We start from the raw sequence: 15,321 nt of genomic DNA, 5'->3' as shown, positions 1-15,321 counted from the left end.
TACCTATTTACAAAATTTTCGTTCACAATCCGCACACACGAAACAGATAGGAAGAGAGAGAAAAAGAGAGGGAGGGGAAGCTTTTCGAAGAGAGCTATGTGCCGAACATGCTCGACTGGAAATACCTGAACGACTACCTGATCGCTCTTTGCCTTGTCCGCTTCTTACCTGTTTTTCCCGAAGTGCATTCTTGGTACGGTCTCTCTGATTGGCTGAAACGTACCTGTGGAATATGGCGTTAAGATCTAACGGAATCGGATACTTTCGACATGGTATAACAGGGACGTATTAACGCCTTGCAAAGATACCGCGATCGAGAAACAATTGACAGAGAATAATGAATAATCAAAGTTTAGCGATGCTGTGATCTTCCGTATCGTGTGCGTTAAAAAGAGGATAAAGAAAATCGGTAGCGTTAACAAAGTCACACTGAAAGTATCGACGAAGCGATGTTGATACAAAATTCAGATTATCACGCTGAATTAATCGTAATTACAAATACAATATTTTTGTACAATTTATTAGAAACCTGTTACATCTTTTGAAATCAATTTTATTTTTATTTCGTGCCGTTATCGATTTATCGGTAATAGTTAGTATTTCCGTTACATGTAAATGGTAACGTTACGATTTACTTAATACATTGTATGAAAAGATGAACCTCGAGTCGTTTTATTATAAATTATAATGCACCAAATATATGATTTCATATAATATGAATTACTATTTATCAGTCAACAAACTTATTACACGTAAACGTGAATAATTCAAAAATATAAAAAATAAGGTATTATCCACGGGGTTAACCATTTTTGCGCCTTAGGTGATGTCACAGGAATTCCGAAGAAGTCCGATAACTTACGTGATGAACCAATGAGACCACTCGTTACAACAAAGGAATATACGGAATTTTTCTCGAAATAAGATATGTAACACATGATAATTAGTTAGTATTACATGATAATTGAGTACTTTAAGATGTTTAATTAGCTGCAAGTTAAAAAGAATGCTTCAGTCAATTGCTTTATCTTTAAATAAGAACAAAAAGAATTTATAATTTTTTTCTTCTTCTTTTTATTAAAAGGTTCTTTTAATGCAAAAGTGAAAATAGTACATAAAAACATGCTTTGACATCTTATAAACATAGTTTATTTAAATCTATTTTTAAATATTTCTGATTACTGCAGTTTTAACTATTAAAAAACTAGTATTAATAGGATGATTTAAAAATTCTTTGTTCTTAAGGTTTAATTAATTAAATTTAATCAATCTTATAGTTCAATTTTATTTTTTATAAGTATTTACATATTTTTAATTTGCTACTAATTTTAATTACATACAGAAGCATACAGTTTATTTGTCATTAGCAAAATCTGCTGGATTCTTACGATGAAGCTGGTGATTTGTATGGGTTGCCCATGTTTGGATCACATAAGCGAGAATAAAACCTACAACATAAATTAAATGTATATATTTCGATAGATATATTACATAGTGTATACATATATACAAAACATTAATTATAAAAAGAATACGTACAAGGTGCTACCAGGAGAATACTTTCATTAATTCTGCGTATTGTATTTGGTATACCATCCTTTATCATTCCAGCGAATGGTCTCTGTTCAAATGGGCTGAGTCGAAAGAACGTGACTCCACTTAATTTCGCAATTTGTCCCCAGCGTCTGCCCATTTTGATAGATTTCTGCAGAAAGTAAATTAGACTGAGTTAGAAGATGATAAAACATAACCAAACATAAGAAATACCTAACAGAAACTATAATTACATGTTAGATAAACCTAATATATGAATATATTAACAAAAACTATTTCTATTTTATTTCAACTGAAAAGTTTTTAAGAAATCATCTATTTTAAAGTGTCAAAAATTATATAACCCTTTATACTTACTTTCCTCGTCAAAAGGTAAGGACAATAAAAAGGTACTGCTGTTTCTGAACTACCTATACCAACATTCGATATTGTAAGAGATCAATACGCCATCTGAGTCGTAAAGAGCGGCTAATTTAAATTGTGTACTGCATTCATACTTTTGTATCAACATTGCTTCCTTAAATGGACATTTATGTAAGTTATTATATCAAGAAATTCATATTATTGTGAAAAATATACAATTAAATAGCTTCACTTCTATAACGTAATTATGACTATTTAAATTCACCAATAATATAATGTTAAATCCATTCGAACATCAATGCGTTTTCGAATTAATACAAGTAGGCAGAGTAAGTGTTATTTGATGTGTCGTATTTATGTACACATTGGGAAAATTAAGGAATAAATCTATAATAATGGTAAATAATAAAAAGAACCAGAACTTTATAGGGATATTTTGTCTTTATTCACCAGTTCAATAACTGAAATTCACTGAAGTCGCAACCTCTGTTACATTATTTTCTATATTGGAAATAGCATCATTTGCTGTACTTGTGTAATGAATCTTATAAGAGTACACATCTCAATAATATTACGTTACATCAAAAACGTAATTGACATATTCCCTGATTCAAGGGGGGGGGGGCGCCACTATTATTCTACGCAGCCATTATAGACTCCGCTACACAGCTCTACATCATAGAATAAAATAATTTACTATGAAGCGTTTTCGTTACGGAAATAAAGAAATGCAATATGTAAATAATGAAAAATACGTTTTAAAGCACCATTTATTTGTGCTTTATAAACACCCATTTATAACAGTATATTATTATTTTCATCATTTTCAAAATTAACATTATAGTCGGTAGACAATCGAAGAAATTTGAACAAATTAACACATCGAAGGCAGCAATAATCATGTATAATCTCGGCATAATACTTTATATCAAATTTGCGATACGTGCTTGGCACTGGTATCGAAGCCATAGAATACGGCGATATTAGATAAAAAAAATACTACTTTTGCTAGTAACTCTCGTACGATAGGAGAGGGGGGGAACCATTATTCGTTCAGCAGATACGTTCAAGTAGGTGTGAGGGAAGAAGAGGTGTATGGTTCAGGGAATGGGACAGTTGCTCGTGTGCGAGGCTCCGCGTGATATCGTAGACGTTGTGCATCGTGTGTTTCGTGTATGTTGCGTTAATTGTCAACTGCTTTCCACCAGATATACAAATGCAGTTCGTGATGACGGGTTACCAAGGCACGGTTCCAAATAAAATCTCGGGTCCAGCAGCTGAGTAACGGTGCTGGAGCTGGCGCGAGGTCCTCACCCGCGTTAGGTGCGTGTAAGCCACCTATCCGCGTCCAAGCTGTGTTGGGCATTCAAGTCATGGTATCGAGGTTCGACACGAACTTCGGTTGTGAGGATTTTTTCGGGACTTATCATTGCACCCAAGACATGGCCTGCGATCGTGGTGATTCGGACTTCGAATTCATTATACCGCCGGAGGCGCCGGTCTTCGAACCAACTATCGAGGAGTTTCACGACCCCCTCAGCTACATCGCGAAAATACGACCGATCGCGGAGAAGTCTGGCATTTGTAAGATCAAACCGCCGCCTGTAAGTAAATCCTTTCCATCGCGAAACGCATCGAATTTCTTGTACCACTATCTCGCCGTCGTGTTCCTGCTCTGCTTTCTCTTTCCTGTATGTTCCCGTGAGAAGGACGCTATACCATTGATCCCTCTATTCGTCGCTACCTCGTTTTGAACGGACCTATGTAGAGCCTGCCTTTGCGAGTAAATTTCTGTTTTTGTGATTGTTGAGCTGTACGGATATGCATGCACCGACCTCGTTTACGTGCTATGACGCTTCCGTACGGACATCACAGCCGTGACATCACAAAATAAACGAGTTTCTACGTAATACGTGCAATAGAATAAAAATTAATCATTAAGCAAAATATCAATTCCCCGTGACCATCGTACTACACTTTCCCGTGCGATATTGTTTCACAACTTTTTCCCTCGTTTCGTATTGAAACGTTGCGATATGGTAAAACTAGGGACAATATTCCCGGCTACACGGGACGAATGATAATACGATTGAAAAGAGTAGAAAAGAGACATGGTCTCGTGTCTGAAGAGTAGCATTTGTCTCGCATGATGTTCCGATAGGTGTTGCCACATTATTTGAAACACGTAGATCAGATTTTTTTTAATGCCCAGAAAGTTGTGGTAGTAGGTGTTATAGGCGTGTAGGATTCATGGAAATGGAAATAGTGAGGAGTCAAAAGCACTTTAGTACTCGCACCATTGCGACATTAAATATCGTTATAGCTAGAAGGTACGCTATGTAAAATGGCCGAGACAATCGAAACAATGTCACCTTAGCGAAATGTCTCGAAATATTTCTGAAATGTGGAACCATATAGATGGTGTTCATTCAGAACAAAAATTCGAAAAAGTTATCAGCAATCGTAATAGATGATTCTCCTGACGTTTACGATAACATTGCAAATACGAGAGCTGTTTGAAGTTTCCTAGGAGTTTCTGTTTCGTTTCAGAGCACGTACAGAGAGTCCGATCAGTTTTTGGATAAGTGGATTTTATTAACTGTTATCGACCTCTACGTCAGCAAATAACAATTTTCCCGGTTCTTAACACATTTTTAGATAATGATATTGTTGTTTCTGTTAGCTTTGTTTCAATACTTCGTAGACTAATCGAAAATCAGTACAACCATTCATTACTCTTTCGTGTATGTATAGGGAAATTTTTTCCTACGTACTTTTTTTTTATTGCAACTTCTACTTTACAGTTGTTTATTCCATCGCAACGTAATCAGCAACGATTTTTGCCACCATTTTGCATCTACGTGCGTCAAAAAGATACTTTGTACATGAACTTTTAGAAAATACATTTCAGTTTACAGAGTAATAGAGGAGAAGAAAATAAAGTAGTTGCGACGATGTTCCTAGAACAAACTGAGTGTTGCAAACAACAATATGTGAATGCGTATTAAAATAAGAATGTCAATTTCAACTTGGAAATAGCATGATTGCGTTAAATTTGGCGTTACCTTCAAATTAATCATATTTTACATCATCGCGTGCGAATAACAGTTAATGCAAATTATTTGCAAGAGACTGCATAAAATATGTTTGAAGATTCCACTCGACATATATATATTTTTTTCGATATATATTTTTAATTCTATTTGTGTCTCGTAAAAAATATCCTACTAATTTTGTTACAAAGTAATGATTTAGCAGAAATTTGTTTGTCGTAATGATTTATCGTGAACGATCACAGCAAACTGTATCATCTTATTGTTTTGCAAGTTGTTTTTAAAACAAATGGGCAAATATGCTTTTGCGATTGAATCATTTTTCAACACCACAATAACTTAGTGACAGTCTCGTAAACCGTCGTGTTTCACGAACTACCAGAATTGATTTTTGCCAACGTTCTTGCTATTAATGTTGCTTGGCTAATTGATCCATTGTTTTTTCTATACCTTGCAATCGACTTTAAGCGTATCGATTTATTTATTAGAGATTGGAGGGACTTCGGGGAAAATTCATATTTTGTAACGGGATGACGCCATTACGGAAATAACTATGGTCACGACATTAAATGGGCGTCGTATATGGAGAAAATCTCCGTTTTATTTTCACCCCGACTTTGTACATAGTGGAAATATATATTGTTATCTGATGATACCTAGAATATTTTGTCCGTACAATTAATTATGAGAGGTTTGAAGGGGGCGATCGACAAAGGAAATTCATTTTTAGCTGTATTTAAAAGTGATCAGTGTCCTTAAAGAATTAGACTAATCTTGCAATGGTTGTTGCGTCACGATAAAGACGAAACTACGAAGGCACCTATCGATTATTAAAATATACGTACATATTTAAGTTATTATTTTCAAAAATGAATTTTTGGAGAAATCAATTAATGATGAAATATAGTAACGTTTACTTCTCCTCTCGTTCGACATATTAAGCCTGTATCGATTAAAACGTATTCCGGTTCTCTAGTAGTTTCTTTACTATGTATGTAATGCACACGTGTATAATTTTTTGTAACACTAATCGATTGATTGAAAAACCTTCTAATATTATCGTACGAATGTATGTTCATGTATCTGTGAATGTTTTTTTTTCACTTATTCGCGATAAATAAAATTTAGCGAATATTATTGAAGGATCGTTTTACATGAAAATATTCGTGTTATTTTATAAAAATTGTTATTATGAATTTGTTACGTTTGCAGAATTGGCAGCCACCATTTGCTGTTGATGTAGATAAATTCAAATTTGTTCCAAGGATACAAAGGCTAAATGAATTGGAAGCAAAAACTAGAATAAAACTTAATTTCCTAGATCAAATTGCAAAATTTTGGGAGCTTCAAGGTTCTTCTTTGAAAATTCCTCTTGTTGAACGTAAAGCGCTTGATTTATATTCTTTACACAAAATAGTTACAGATGAAGGTATGTTTCTATGGTTCGCAAAGATTAACAGTTAAAGATCAAATAAAGGGATTAATTAAACTCACCCAAACTATCTGCAGGTGGAATTGAAACAGTAACAAAAGAAAGGAGATGGGCTAAAATTGCAAATAAATTAGGTTACCCATCTGGTCGCAGTGTTGGGAGTATATTAAAAAATCATTATGAGAGAATTTTGTATCCATTTGACGTCTTTAAACAAGGAAAAACTTTATCAGATATTGTAAGTTATTACTTTCTTCTAATATTATTTTCACTGTAATTCATGACAATATCTACTTAATATGTACCGAAACACACAGAAAATTGAACCAGACTCTAATGTAAACGAAAAGAAAGATCGGGATTATAAGCCACATGGCATTATATCACGACAACAAATTAAACCTCCAACTGAAAAATTCTCACGTCGGTCGAAGAGATTTATTGGTCAGGAAGAGAAGCCAGAAGTATGTACGAAACAAGAAGATTGTAAGGAGGAGTGTGATTCTGATAATGATTGTAAAGATGGAATCAGAAGTAAAAATGGTGACGACAACAGCAAAGAGCTTAAAAAATTACAATTTTATGGACCCGGCCCAAAGATGGCTGGGTTTAATACCAAAGAAGGAAAAAAATCAAACAAAACTAGAGGCGTTAAACTTACCTATGAATTTGACCCTGTACGTACATGTTATACTATGTTCCACCCTTTTGTGAACATGCTTTTCTCAAAGTCATATATGTTTTTTTATAGTTGGCAAAATATATTTGTCATAATTGTGGAAGAGGTGATAATGAAGAAAATATGCTATTGTGCGACGGATGCGATGATAGCTATCATACATTCTGTCTAATGCCACCGTTAACAGAAATACCAAAGGGAGATTGGCGATGCCCAAAGTGTGTTGCTGAAGAAGTTTCAAAACCAATGGAAGCATTCGGTTTTGAACAAGCACAGAGAGAGTACACTCTTCAACAATTTGGAGAAATGGCTGATCAATTTAAGAGCGATTACTTCAACATGCCTGTACATGTATGTTACCTAAGTTGTGCCCTTTAATATTATCCAACAAAACTAATCGAATTACGTAACTAAAAAATAACCTTATTTCTTTGTAGATGGTGCCAACATCCTTAGTAGAAAAAGAATTTTGGCGAATAGTTTCTTCAATTGATGAAGATGTAACGGTCGAGTATGGAGCAGATTTGCATACAATGGATCATGGATCTGGATTTCCAACAAAAACAAGTGTTAATTTATTTACGTGCGATCAAGAATATGCTGAATCTCCATGGAATTTAAATAATTTGCCAGTGTTACGTGGAAGTGTATTAGGTCATATTAATGCTGACATCAGTGGTATGAAAGTACCATGGATGTATGTTGCCATGTGTTTCGCAACATTCTGCTGGCATAACGAAGATCACTGGAGTTACTCGATTAATTACCTACATTGGGGAGAACCAAAAACATGGTACGGTGTGCCAGGCTCTCAAGCAGAACGATTTGAACAATCAATGAAATCAGCTGCACCAGAACTATTTCAAAGTCAGCCGGATTTGCTGCACCAGCTGGTCACTATTATGAATCCTAACATTTTAACAAGTGAAGGTAATATATACGCTAATTATATAATACGTTAATTAAAATATAAATACTAGATGTCATTAATATTGTTTATATTCTATCACAGGCGTTCCAGTAGTTAGGACTGATCAACATGCAGGCGAATTCGTTGTAACGTTTCCTCGAGCGTATCACGCTGGTTTTAACCAAGGTTATAACTTTGCTGAAGCCGTAAATTTCGCCCCTGCTGATTGGGTATAGCTCATCATCTCAAATTCTCATCTTCGATTTCCGTAATATACATGCTTTATAAATTCTGTTATTTATTTATTAGCTAAAAGTTGGACGAGATTGTATATCACATTACTCAAATTTAAGACGATTTTGTGTATTTTCTCATGACGAGTTGGTATGCAAAATGTCACTAGATCCAGACTCTTTGGACATAGGAATTGCAACTGCAACTTACCACGATATGCTTCAAATGGTGGATGATGAGAAGAAACTTAGGAAAAACTTATTGGAATGGGTAAGTTATGATTTTTATATATGGAATCAGATCAGTGGAAGTTACGAATTTCATAAGGTCACTGAATTTATAAAGTGTAAAAATCATGAAACAGTATTACTCGTCAATACATTTCATTTATATGCAATATTTTATTTATTTTGCCAAAGCGAATTTCTGTGTATTTCAATCTTATTCCTTTAAATTGTAAAATTTTCTTGTTCCCTTCAAAATTAGATATTCAAGCCAATTTTGTTTTTGCATAACAAACTTAGTAGTATAATTCGAATTTATTTGCGATAAATATAGTCATCTTATTATTAGTTTAAGACAATCCAATCCGATTCAACTCCGCGGAAATATTTAATTTTGTTGAAAAAAGTGTGCGTAGCACTTTGCTCGTTCAAATCTTGCCTCCAAAATGGGTCAAATACACAGAACGGGTTGTATTTCTAAATGCACAGACCAATGTATTTAGGTCAAACAGTATAGTACGTGCTGAAGCAGTCGCTCACCGATTCACACTAACACAGTACTGCACTCACACGTCGGCAAATGCACACATACGTAACCATGCGGGAACACGCGGTAAAAGACGTGTGTGTGCGTCTGATACTGCCAACCATTGGTCATTTCAGTAGTACTCCGCCATCCACGTTATATTTCTCATTAATGCCTCCTTATATTTCGTTATATTTGGTTAGCCTGTGTTCGTTGTCGTTAAAATAGTTTTTGTGCGATCATTCTTTAGTTAACGACCTTGACTAGCTGATGTCTATTTGGTGTGTCTCTGCTCTTGATTATGTAACTTTTATTGGTGAATAGAGGTTATGTTTTTAAAGCCTTACCATGATGCTAAACAGGCATTGCGTTTCCACTGTTAATTCGGCGAATTCCATCATTTTGTTCGCGAATTTATTAAAAATTGTTAACCATCATCCTAAATGATTAGTGTATTTTTAAAATATTTTTGTATCTCGAAGTTAGTTTGTCTGCAGATGGCTACATGTGTTTTGTGCCTAGTTTCGTCCTGCTTTTACGATTCCTTTAAAATGTGAGAATGTTAAATAATTGAATAAATGATCTTTGTGATACAAATATTCGTTTTTAGGGTGTAACGGAAGCTGAGCGTGAAGCATTCGAACTTTTGCCAGATGATGAGAGACAGTGCGAAACGTGCAAGACAACTTGTTTCTTGAGTGCGGTTACATGTTCTTGCCAAAGTTCACAATTAGTTTGTCTGAGACACTTCAGGGATCTTTGTGATTGTCCCCCGGAGAAGCACACATTACGTTATCGTTACACTTTAGACGAACTACCAATTATGTTACAAAAGTTGAAATTGAAAGCTGAGTCGTTTGACTCATGGGTAACAAAAGTAAAGGAAGCTATGGATCCTGATAAAAAAAGTGATAAAATTGAGCTGAATGAGTTGAAGGAACTCTTAAATGAAGCAGAGAACAAAAAGTTTCCAGATAGTGAACTGTTGACAGCTTTAACGACTGCTGTACAGGATGCTGAAAAATGTGCAAGCGTCGCACAGCAACTTCTAAATAATAAACAACGTACAAGGTATGATCACTTTCTAGCTTCTGTGCAAAATATATGTATTATATAATAGAAAATTATTTGAATATTTTTTATACAGAACAAGACAATCTGTCGAAACTAAATATAAATTGACGGTGGAAGAACTAACACTTTTCTACAAGGAAATAACGAATCTGTGCTGTGAGCTCAAAGAATCCGATGGCGTAAAATTTATACTTGACCAAGTATTGCAATTCCAAACAGATGCAGAGGAATTAGACACTAAGGAAGATAGTTGTGATATAGAACAGCTAGAGAAATGTATTGATTTTGGAGATTCTATTTGCATCGAGTTACCTCAACTTGTTCGTTTGAAACAAGTAAGTTTAACAGATTGAATATAATACTGTGATTCTCTTCTGTAAGATAATTGTATGTCTCTTTTTCATAGAAATTAGCACAGACACAATGGCTTGAAGAAGTTAAATCTGTACAAGAAGATCCAAAATCTGTTCATCGCGATGATTTAGCAAAATTAATTGAAAAAGGCATGACGATACCACCACATTTAAGTATAGAAACCACACTTTCTGAATTACAAGTACTGATGAATGCGATTGATAAATGGGAAGAGAAGGCAAAATTATATCTTCATACAAAAAGCAGACAAACTATATCATCTTTGGAAGAATTTATTCGCGAAGCCGACGAGGTAGAGGCTTACTTGCCCAGTTTAGATATTCTTCAAGATATGTTAAATAAAGCGAAATCATGGACGAAAATGGTAGAAGAAGTACAAGCGAGAGAGAATTTTCCTTATTACGATACATTGGACGAGTTAATTAAGAAGGGTAGAAGTATTCCATTACATCTGAATGCTCTGCCAATTTTAGAGTCTACACTTTCCCAAGCAAAAACATGGAAAGAAAGGACAGCGAGAACATTCTTAAGAAAAAACTCGCATTGCACTTTAATGGAGGCTTTATCGCCGCGTATCGGGATTGGAACACAAACGTTGAAAGTTAAGAAGAGCAAAAGTGAAGAGAGCATCGGACCCGTCTTTGTCTGTGATACAAAATTAGATGATTCTAATGATTCGGCTACCATCGTAGCTGCATTTAAGTTAGCCGAACAACGGGAGATGGAAGCAATGAGAAATCTGAGGGAGAGAAATTTAATGAAAACTGAAATGGAGGAATCCAGGTATTGCGTTTGCTGGCGTCCCAGATTTGGTCTCATGCTTCAATGCGAGCTTTGTAAAGATTGGTTTCACTGTGAGTAAAATTCGTTGCATATTTATGGTATTGTATCGAGTCTAAAAATGATTTAATCGTAACTATGCTTTTCAGCGAATTGCGTGCCCTTGCCGAAAACGTCATGCAAAGGAAAATTACCTATGTCCAAGGAACTGAAATTTTTATGTCCCTGTTGTTTGCGGTCGCGACGGCCGCGGCTAGAAACAATACTAGCACTGTTAGTTAGTCTTCAGAAAATTCCAATTCGTTTACCAGAAGGTGAAGCATTACAATGCCTTACAGAACGTGCAATGAATTGGCAGGTAAGCATCCCGTACAAATAACCAATGGTGCATTATTAATGAGAATTATATATATATTTTTTTATAGGATCGAGCTCGTCAAGCATTAGCTACAGACGAAATTTCATCAGCGTTGGCAAAACTGTCCGTATTATCGCAAAAATTGGTAGAAGCAGCAGCACGAGAAAAAACAGAAAAGATTATCAGCAGCGAGTTGAAAAAGGCAGCGAATAATCCTGAACTGCATCAGAGAGTGCAAGCAATTGCTCCACTTAGCGGTGTTCACTCAGATGATAGCGCTCTTAGCACCGCGGTAAGTGTTACAGATACTAATTAAAACGTCAATTATCGCAGGGTTCATAGGCATGCGTTTCAATATTCAATAGGTAATTCATAAAATATTTGTAACACATATAACTATATTATTGGATATTGAAATACGAAACACAAAATATACACTTTTTGTAAACGAGGGACGACCTCGTATAATAAATAACATGCAAATTTATGTGCATAATGTATTTCAGGATGACGACGACGATGTGGTCACCATAGACGACGACGAACCAAGTTGTAGTACGTTCAGTAGTAATGAGCACACATATTCATATAGTAAGATTTCTGTTTATATAAAAACAGATCGTCGCGATGCAAATTGAAAATTCATTACCATTAATTATGTTTATCTTATAGTTTCTAAAGTTCAGCGTAAATCACAGTCGAACGACTCGTCCGAAGCTGCGGTTATGCTTTCACAATCTGCGAGGTTACGTTTAGAGGAATTAATGATGGAAGGCGATTTGTTGGAAGTTGCACTTGACGAGACACTGCACATCTGGCGTATATTAAGTCACACGAATAGTCCAAGCACTGTTCGCAAGTACGCCTCGTATGAAGAGGTACAGTCGCATCTAAACCAGGACTCAAAAGATATAAGGAAACGAGGAAGAAAGAGGAAGTCCGAAGAGTTCGAGTTGTTGAAGAAACTTGGACGGCAAAAGATAGATGATAAAAATTCAGCGAAACGAAAGGGATTGCAGAAAGAGAAAAAATCTGCTAGCTCACCGGTACCGATCAAGCGTGGACCTCGAAAGGTACTAGAACTTGAAAATATGATTTGCCTCGAATTGAAACTTTCGAAAGATGTTACGTAGTAGACATTGATATCTGCAATTGATTGTTGCAAGTAAACGTTATCCGACGACAATGGTTTGTCGAATTTTCATTTACTGTCGCAGTTAAGTTTAAATTCGAGACATGGAATTTAATATCAGTGGTACAAGTACGGTTCGTTGAACATCGGCTAGTTCGATTTCAGTTAAATGTATATTCCAGATGAAACGCAAAGAAGGCGACGACGGTCCAAAGAAGAGGGGCGGTAATAGAAAAAAGACTAAACAAGACACATCAGATGAAGAGGACGACTGTGCCGCGGTCAATTGTTTACGACCTAGCGGTAAGTATACTTTCTACTACAACGATATCTTACTACAATGATTCCTGTTATAGTATGCTTTGATTTGGATGGTAGGAAGGGAAGTTGATTGGGTCCAGTGTGACGGAGGTTGCGAGGGTTGGTTTCACATGCATTGCGTCGGATTGGATCGTACAGAAATTGCCGAGGAAGACGATTACATATGTAGTAACTGCAAGGAAGCAGAACAAAACTCAACGGTACGTTCATATAAATAGATTCAATGACATGTTATTTCTGTTAATTTTAGCGTAATTCCGTTTATGTTTATTATTCTTATGTAAAATGATACTATTGTTAGGCTTTATCTGCTCTTTTATCATGCTCTTCTTATGCTTATCTCCTTGTTTATAGTAGAGTGTATACTATAATCTTTGTAACGTGTTCATTCGTTCGTACTATTTTATATGTCGTATGTTAAGGGGATATCCTGGTCCAGAGTGCGATACTTTGATCTGCTTTGGGATTTTTTTCACCATGCAACTATGAAACTTTTTCTCTATCTTTCACAGGTTATAAAATTAGAATGAAAAAATGTTATAACTTAATTATGGTACGTCGTTCATTCTTCAAATTGTCATGACTACTAGAAATACATTCTTGGTCTTGCAATCCCCAGAATGTCCCCTTAAGTACTATGTTTTATTTGCTAAGTAGCATAGTACGTTATAGTTTTAGCGCAACATTTTTTTGTGTTATTTATACTGTAGTCGAGAGCGCCAGATCCGCTAGCTGAATCGTTAGGACTGGATGCACTTCTTTCACTTTCTCAATCCCAGGGATACCAGGGCACAGACAGCGAAGCGGATATTCAGGAGACGACATCCTTCGTCAGGACCTACTAGCCCGTTTAATCCCGATAGCTCCGTATAAAAGCTAGAATGCTAATCGATTACAAATAACTTCGACTGCGAAACAATAGTCGAACATTCAATGTTACCTATCACTTTTACCCCAGTCGATTGATTACCGCAGGTGATCGCATGCGCCATGCGGTTATTGTCGCGAGCGAACGTTAGAGATGGAATGAAAGTATTACATTGTCACAATCGAATTATAATCGCTTTTCATAATCACGAACATAAGAATATTTTTCTATTTTTCATTTGAAGCACTTTACCGAATAGTAACGGCTCTTCTTTCCTCTTTCTCTCCATCATCACTTGTATATTTATAGTCATTGTGTTTTTACTGTTTTCGAGATAAGACGTGTTCGTTCTTGTTTTTTTTTTTCTATTAAAAAGGGGAAGGATTTATCATCCAAGTAATAATACATTCACTTGTATTCTCGGTAAATTATTGTCATTCATTATTGTTCACGTATTCTCGGATACGTAATGTTCAACGATCCTATTCTATTTTTCTTTATATGCGTATACGTCGAAGCCCAAATTAATCAAATCGTTTCACCTAGAAGAATCAAAATGTACGAATATCGCGGATGAACCGTGATAGCCTACACTTTTTCTGCGCGTATCTCGATGGAATACGATTTATATGTTTTGCGTGTGGTTGTAGAATCATTTTTCTCTCTCTCATCTCTCGCTGTCAATGTCGGTGATAATAGGAATTACAGATCAACGATTCTTGAAAAACTAACGGTTACGCGATTACGTTGCGTGTAAAAAAACAAAAAGAAAACGGTACCGCGGTATCTGCGGCGTGATAGCAATGATTTTTCACGGAACCTAAAGAATTGAAGGATGCGAAAGGATTCCAGAGGCATTGTGCGATCTAACGTTTCGTTCTCGGGCAATTAGGGACAAAGGGGAAAAGAAACTTCACGACGATAGCAGAAGTAAGGAAACGAAGAGAAAACGCGTCTTCGCAAAGGATACTTCTATATCGAGGAAGATATTCCGTCGGCTTTTTGTATAAGTTTTTAATTGTAACGGCGTCGAATGGAATAGGAAGGAGGTTCGTTCGCGTCATGTAGCGTGTACAGATAGACTGAGAGATGTGTGTATTAAGATATATAGATATTATAAATATAGGTACATAAGATGAATTAGATTGAAACATAGGTAGATGTAAGTCAACAGTTTGTATAAAGGAAAAGAATTGACACGCAGATACATTGCATATCTAAACTCTGTCTTCTCGAACGATTTATTGGATATTCGTCCAGATTTTGAACCAGAGTGTGCAACTTACACTTCGCATAAACCGCGAATCATTTTTCTTCTTGCTCATTTCTTTTCTTCTTTTATTTCTTGCCGCGCGAGTTTGTTACACGATACCAAATGATTAGTTGAGTCCGGATTTTCTCGAATGGCCTAAGTGAAATTGCACTTGTGAGAGTATTT

At 35.7% G+C, this 15,321-nt stretch overlaps 3 protein-coding genes across 6 annotated transcripts in view; 1 reads left to right on the top strand and 2 right to left on the bottom strand.

The window, feature by feature from the left end:
• LOC143352654 (epidermal growth factor receptor kinase substrate 8) overlaps positions 1-146 on the bottom strand; it is a 39,424-nt gene extending 39,278 nt beyond the window's left edge. For both annotated transcript variants that reach the window (XM_076785328.1, XM_076785329.1), the window contains exon 1: positions 4-146. The gene's annotated coding sequence lies outside the window, so the exon portion shown is untranslated. The remainder of the gene's footprint in view (positions 1-3) is intronic.
• Positions 147-1,260: 1,114 nt separating this feature from the next.
• Positions 1,261-1,999, bottom strand: Uqcr-q (Ubiquinol-cytochrome c reductase ubiquinone-binding protein). Its single transcript, XM_076785341.1, has 3 exons — positions 1,912-1,999; positions 1,540-1,705; positions 1,261-1,448 (listed from the first exon to the last, which is right to left on the bottom strand). Exons 2-3 carry the CDS (start codon positions 1,691-1,693, stop codon positions 1,354-1,356), a joined length of 249 nt encoding a protein of 82 aa, XP_076641456.1. The 5' UTR covers positions 1,694-1,705; positions 1,912-1,999; the 3' UTR covers positions 1,261-1,353.
• Positions 2,000-2,973: 974 nt separating this feature from the next.
• On the top strand, positions 2,974-14,832 carry Kdm5 (Lysine demethylase 5). 3 transcript variants are annotated; one of them, XM_076785323.1, is made up of 18 exons: positions 2,974-3,521; positions 6,183-6,399; positions 6,480-6,640; positions 6,720-7,079; positions 7,154-7,432; positions 7,519-8,011; positions 8,094-8,221; positions 8,301-8,495; positions 9,586-10,046; positions 10,123-10,384; positions 10,456-11,278; positions 11,354-11,562; positions 11,630-11,854; positions 12,069-12,153; positions 12,235-12,635; positions 12,877-12,997; positions 13,073-13,215; positions 13,795-14,832. In XM_076785323.1, exons 1-18 carry the CDS (start codon positions 3,291-3,293, stop codon positions 13,858-13,860), a joined length of 4,860 nt encoding a protein of 1,619 aa, XP_076641438.1. In that variant the 5' UTR covers positions 2,974-3,290; the 3' UTR covers positions 13,861-14,832. The 3 variants fall into 3 exon arrangements, with proteins under 3 accessions (XP_076641438.1, XP_076641437.1, XP_076641436.1); XM_076785322.1 differs by having other exon boundaries at positions 2,975-3,521; positions 12,069-12,117; positions 13,726-14,832; XM_076785321.1 differs by having other exon boundaries at positions 2,975-3,521; positions 13,726-14,832.
• The last annotated feature ends 489 nt before the right edge of the window (positions 14,833-15,321 follow it).

Source organism: Halictus rubicundus, chromosome 3 (genome assembly GCF_050948215.1).
Source record: "Halictus rubicundus isolate RS-2024b chromosome 3, iyHalRubi1_principal, whole genome shotgun sequence".
NCBI lineage: Eukaryota > Metazoa > Arthropoda > Insecta > Hymenoptera > Halictidae > Halictus > Halictus rubicundus.
This window is presented reverse-complemented; position numbering and strand designations above follow the sequence as displayed.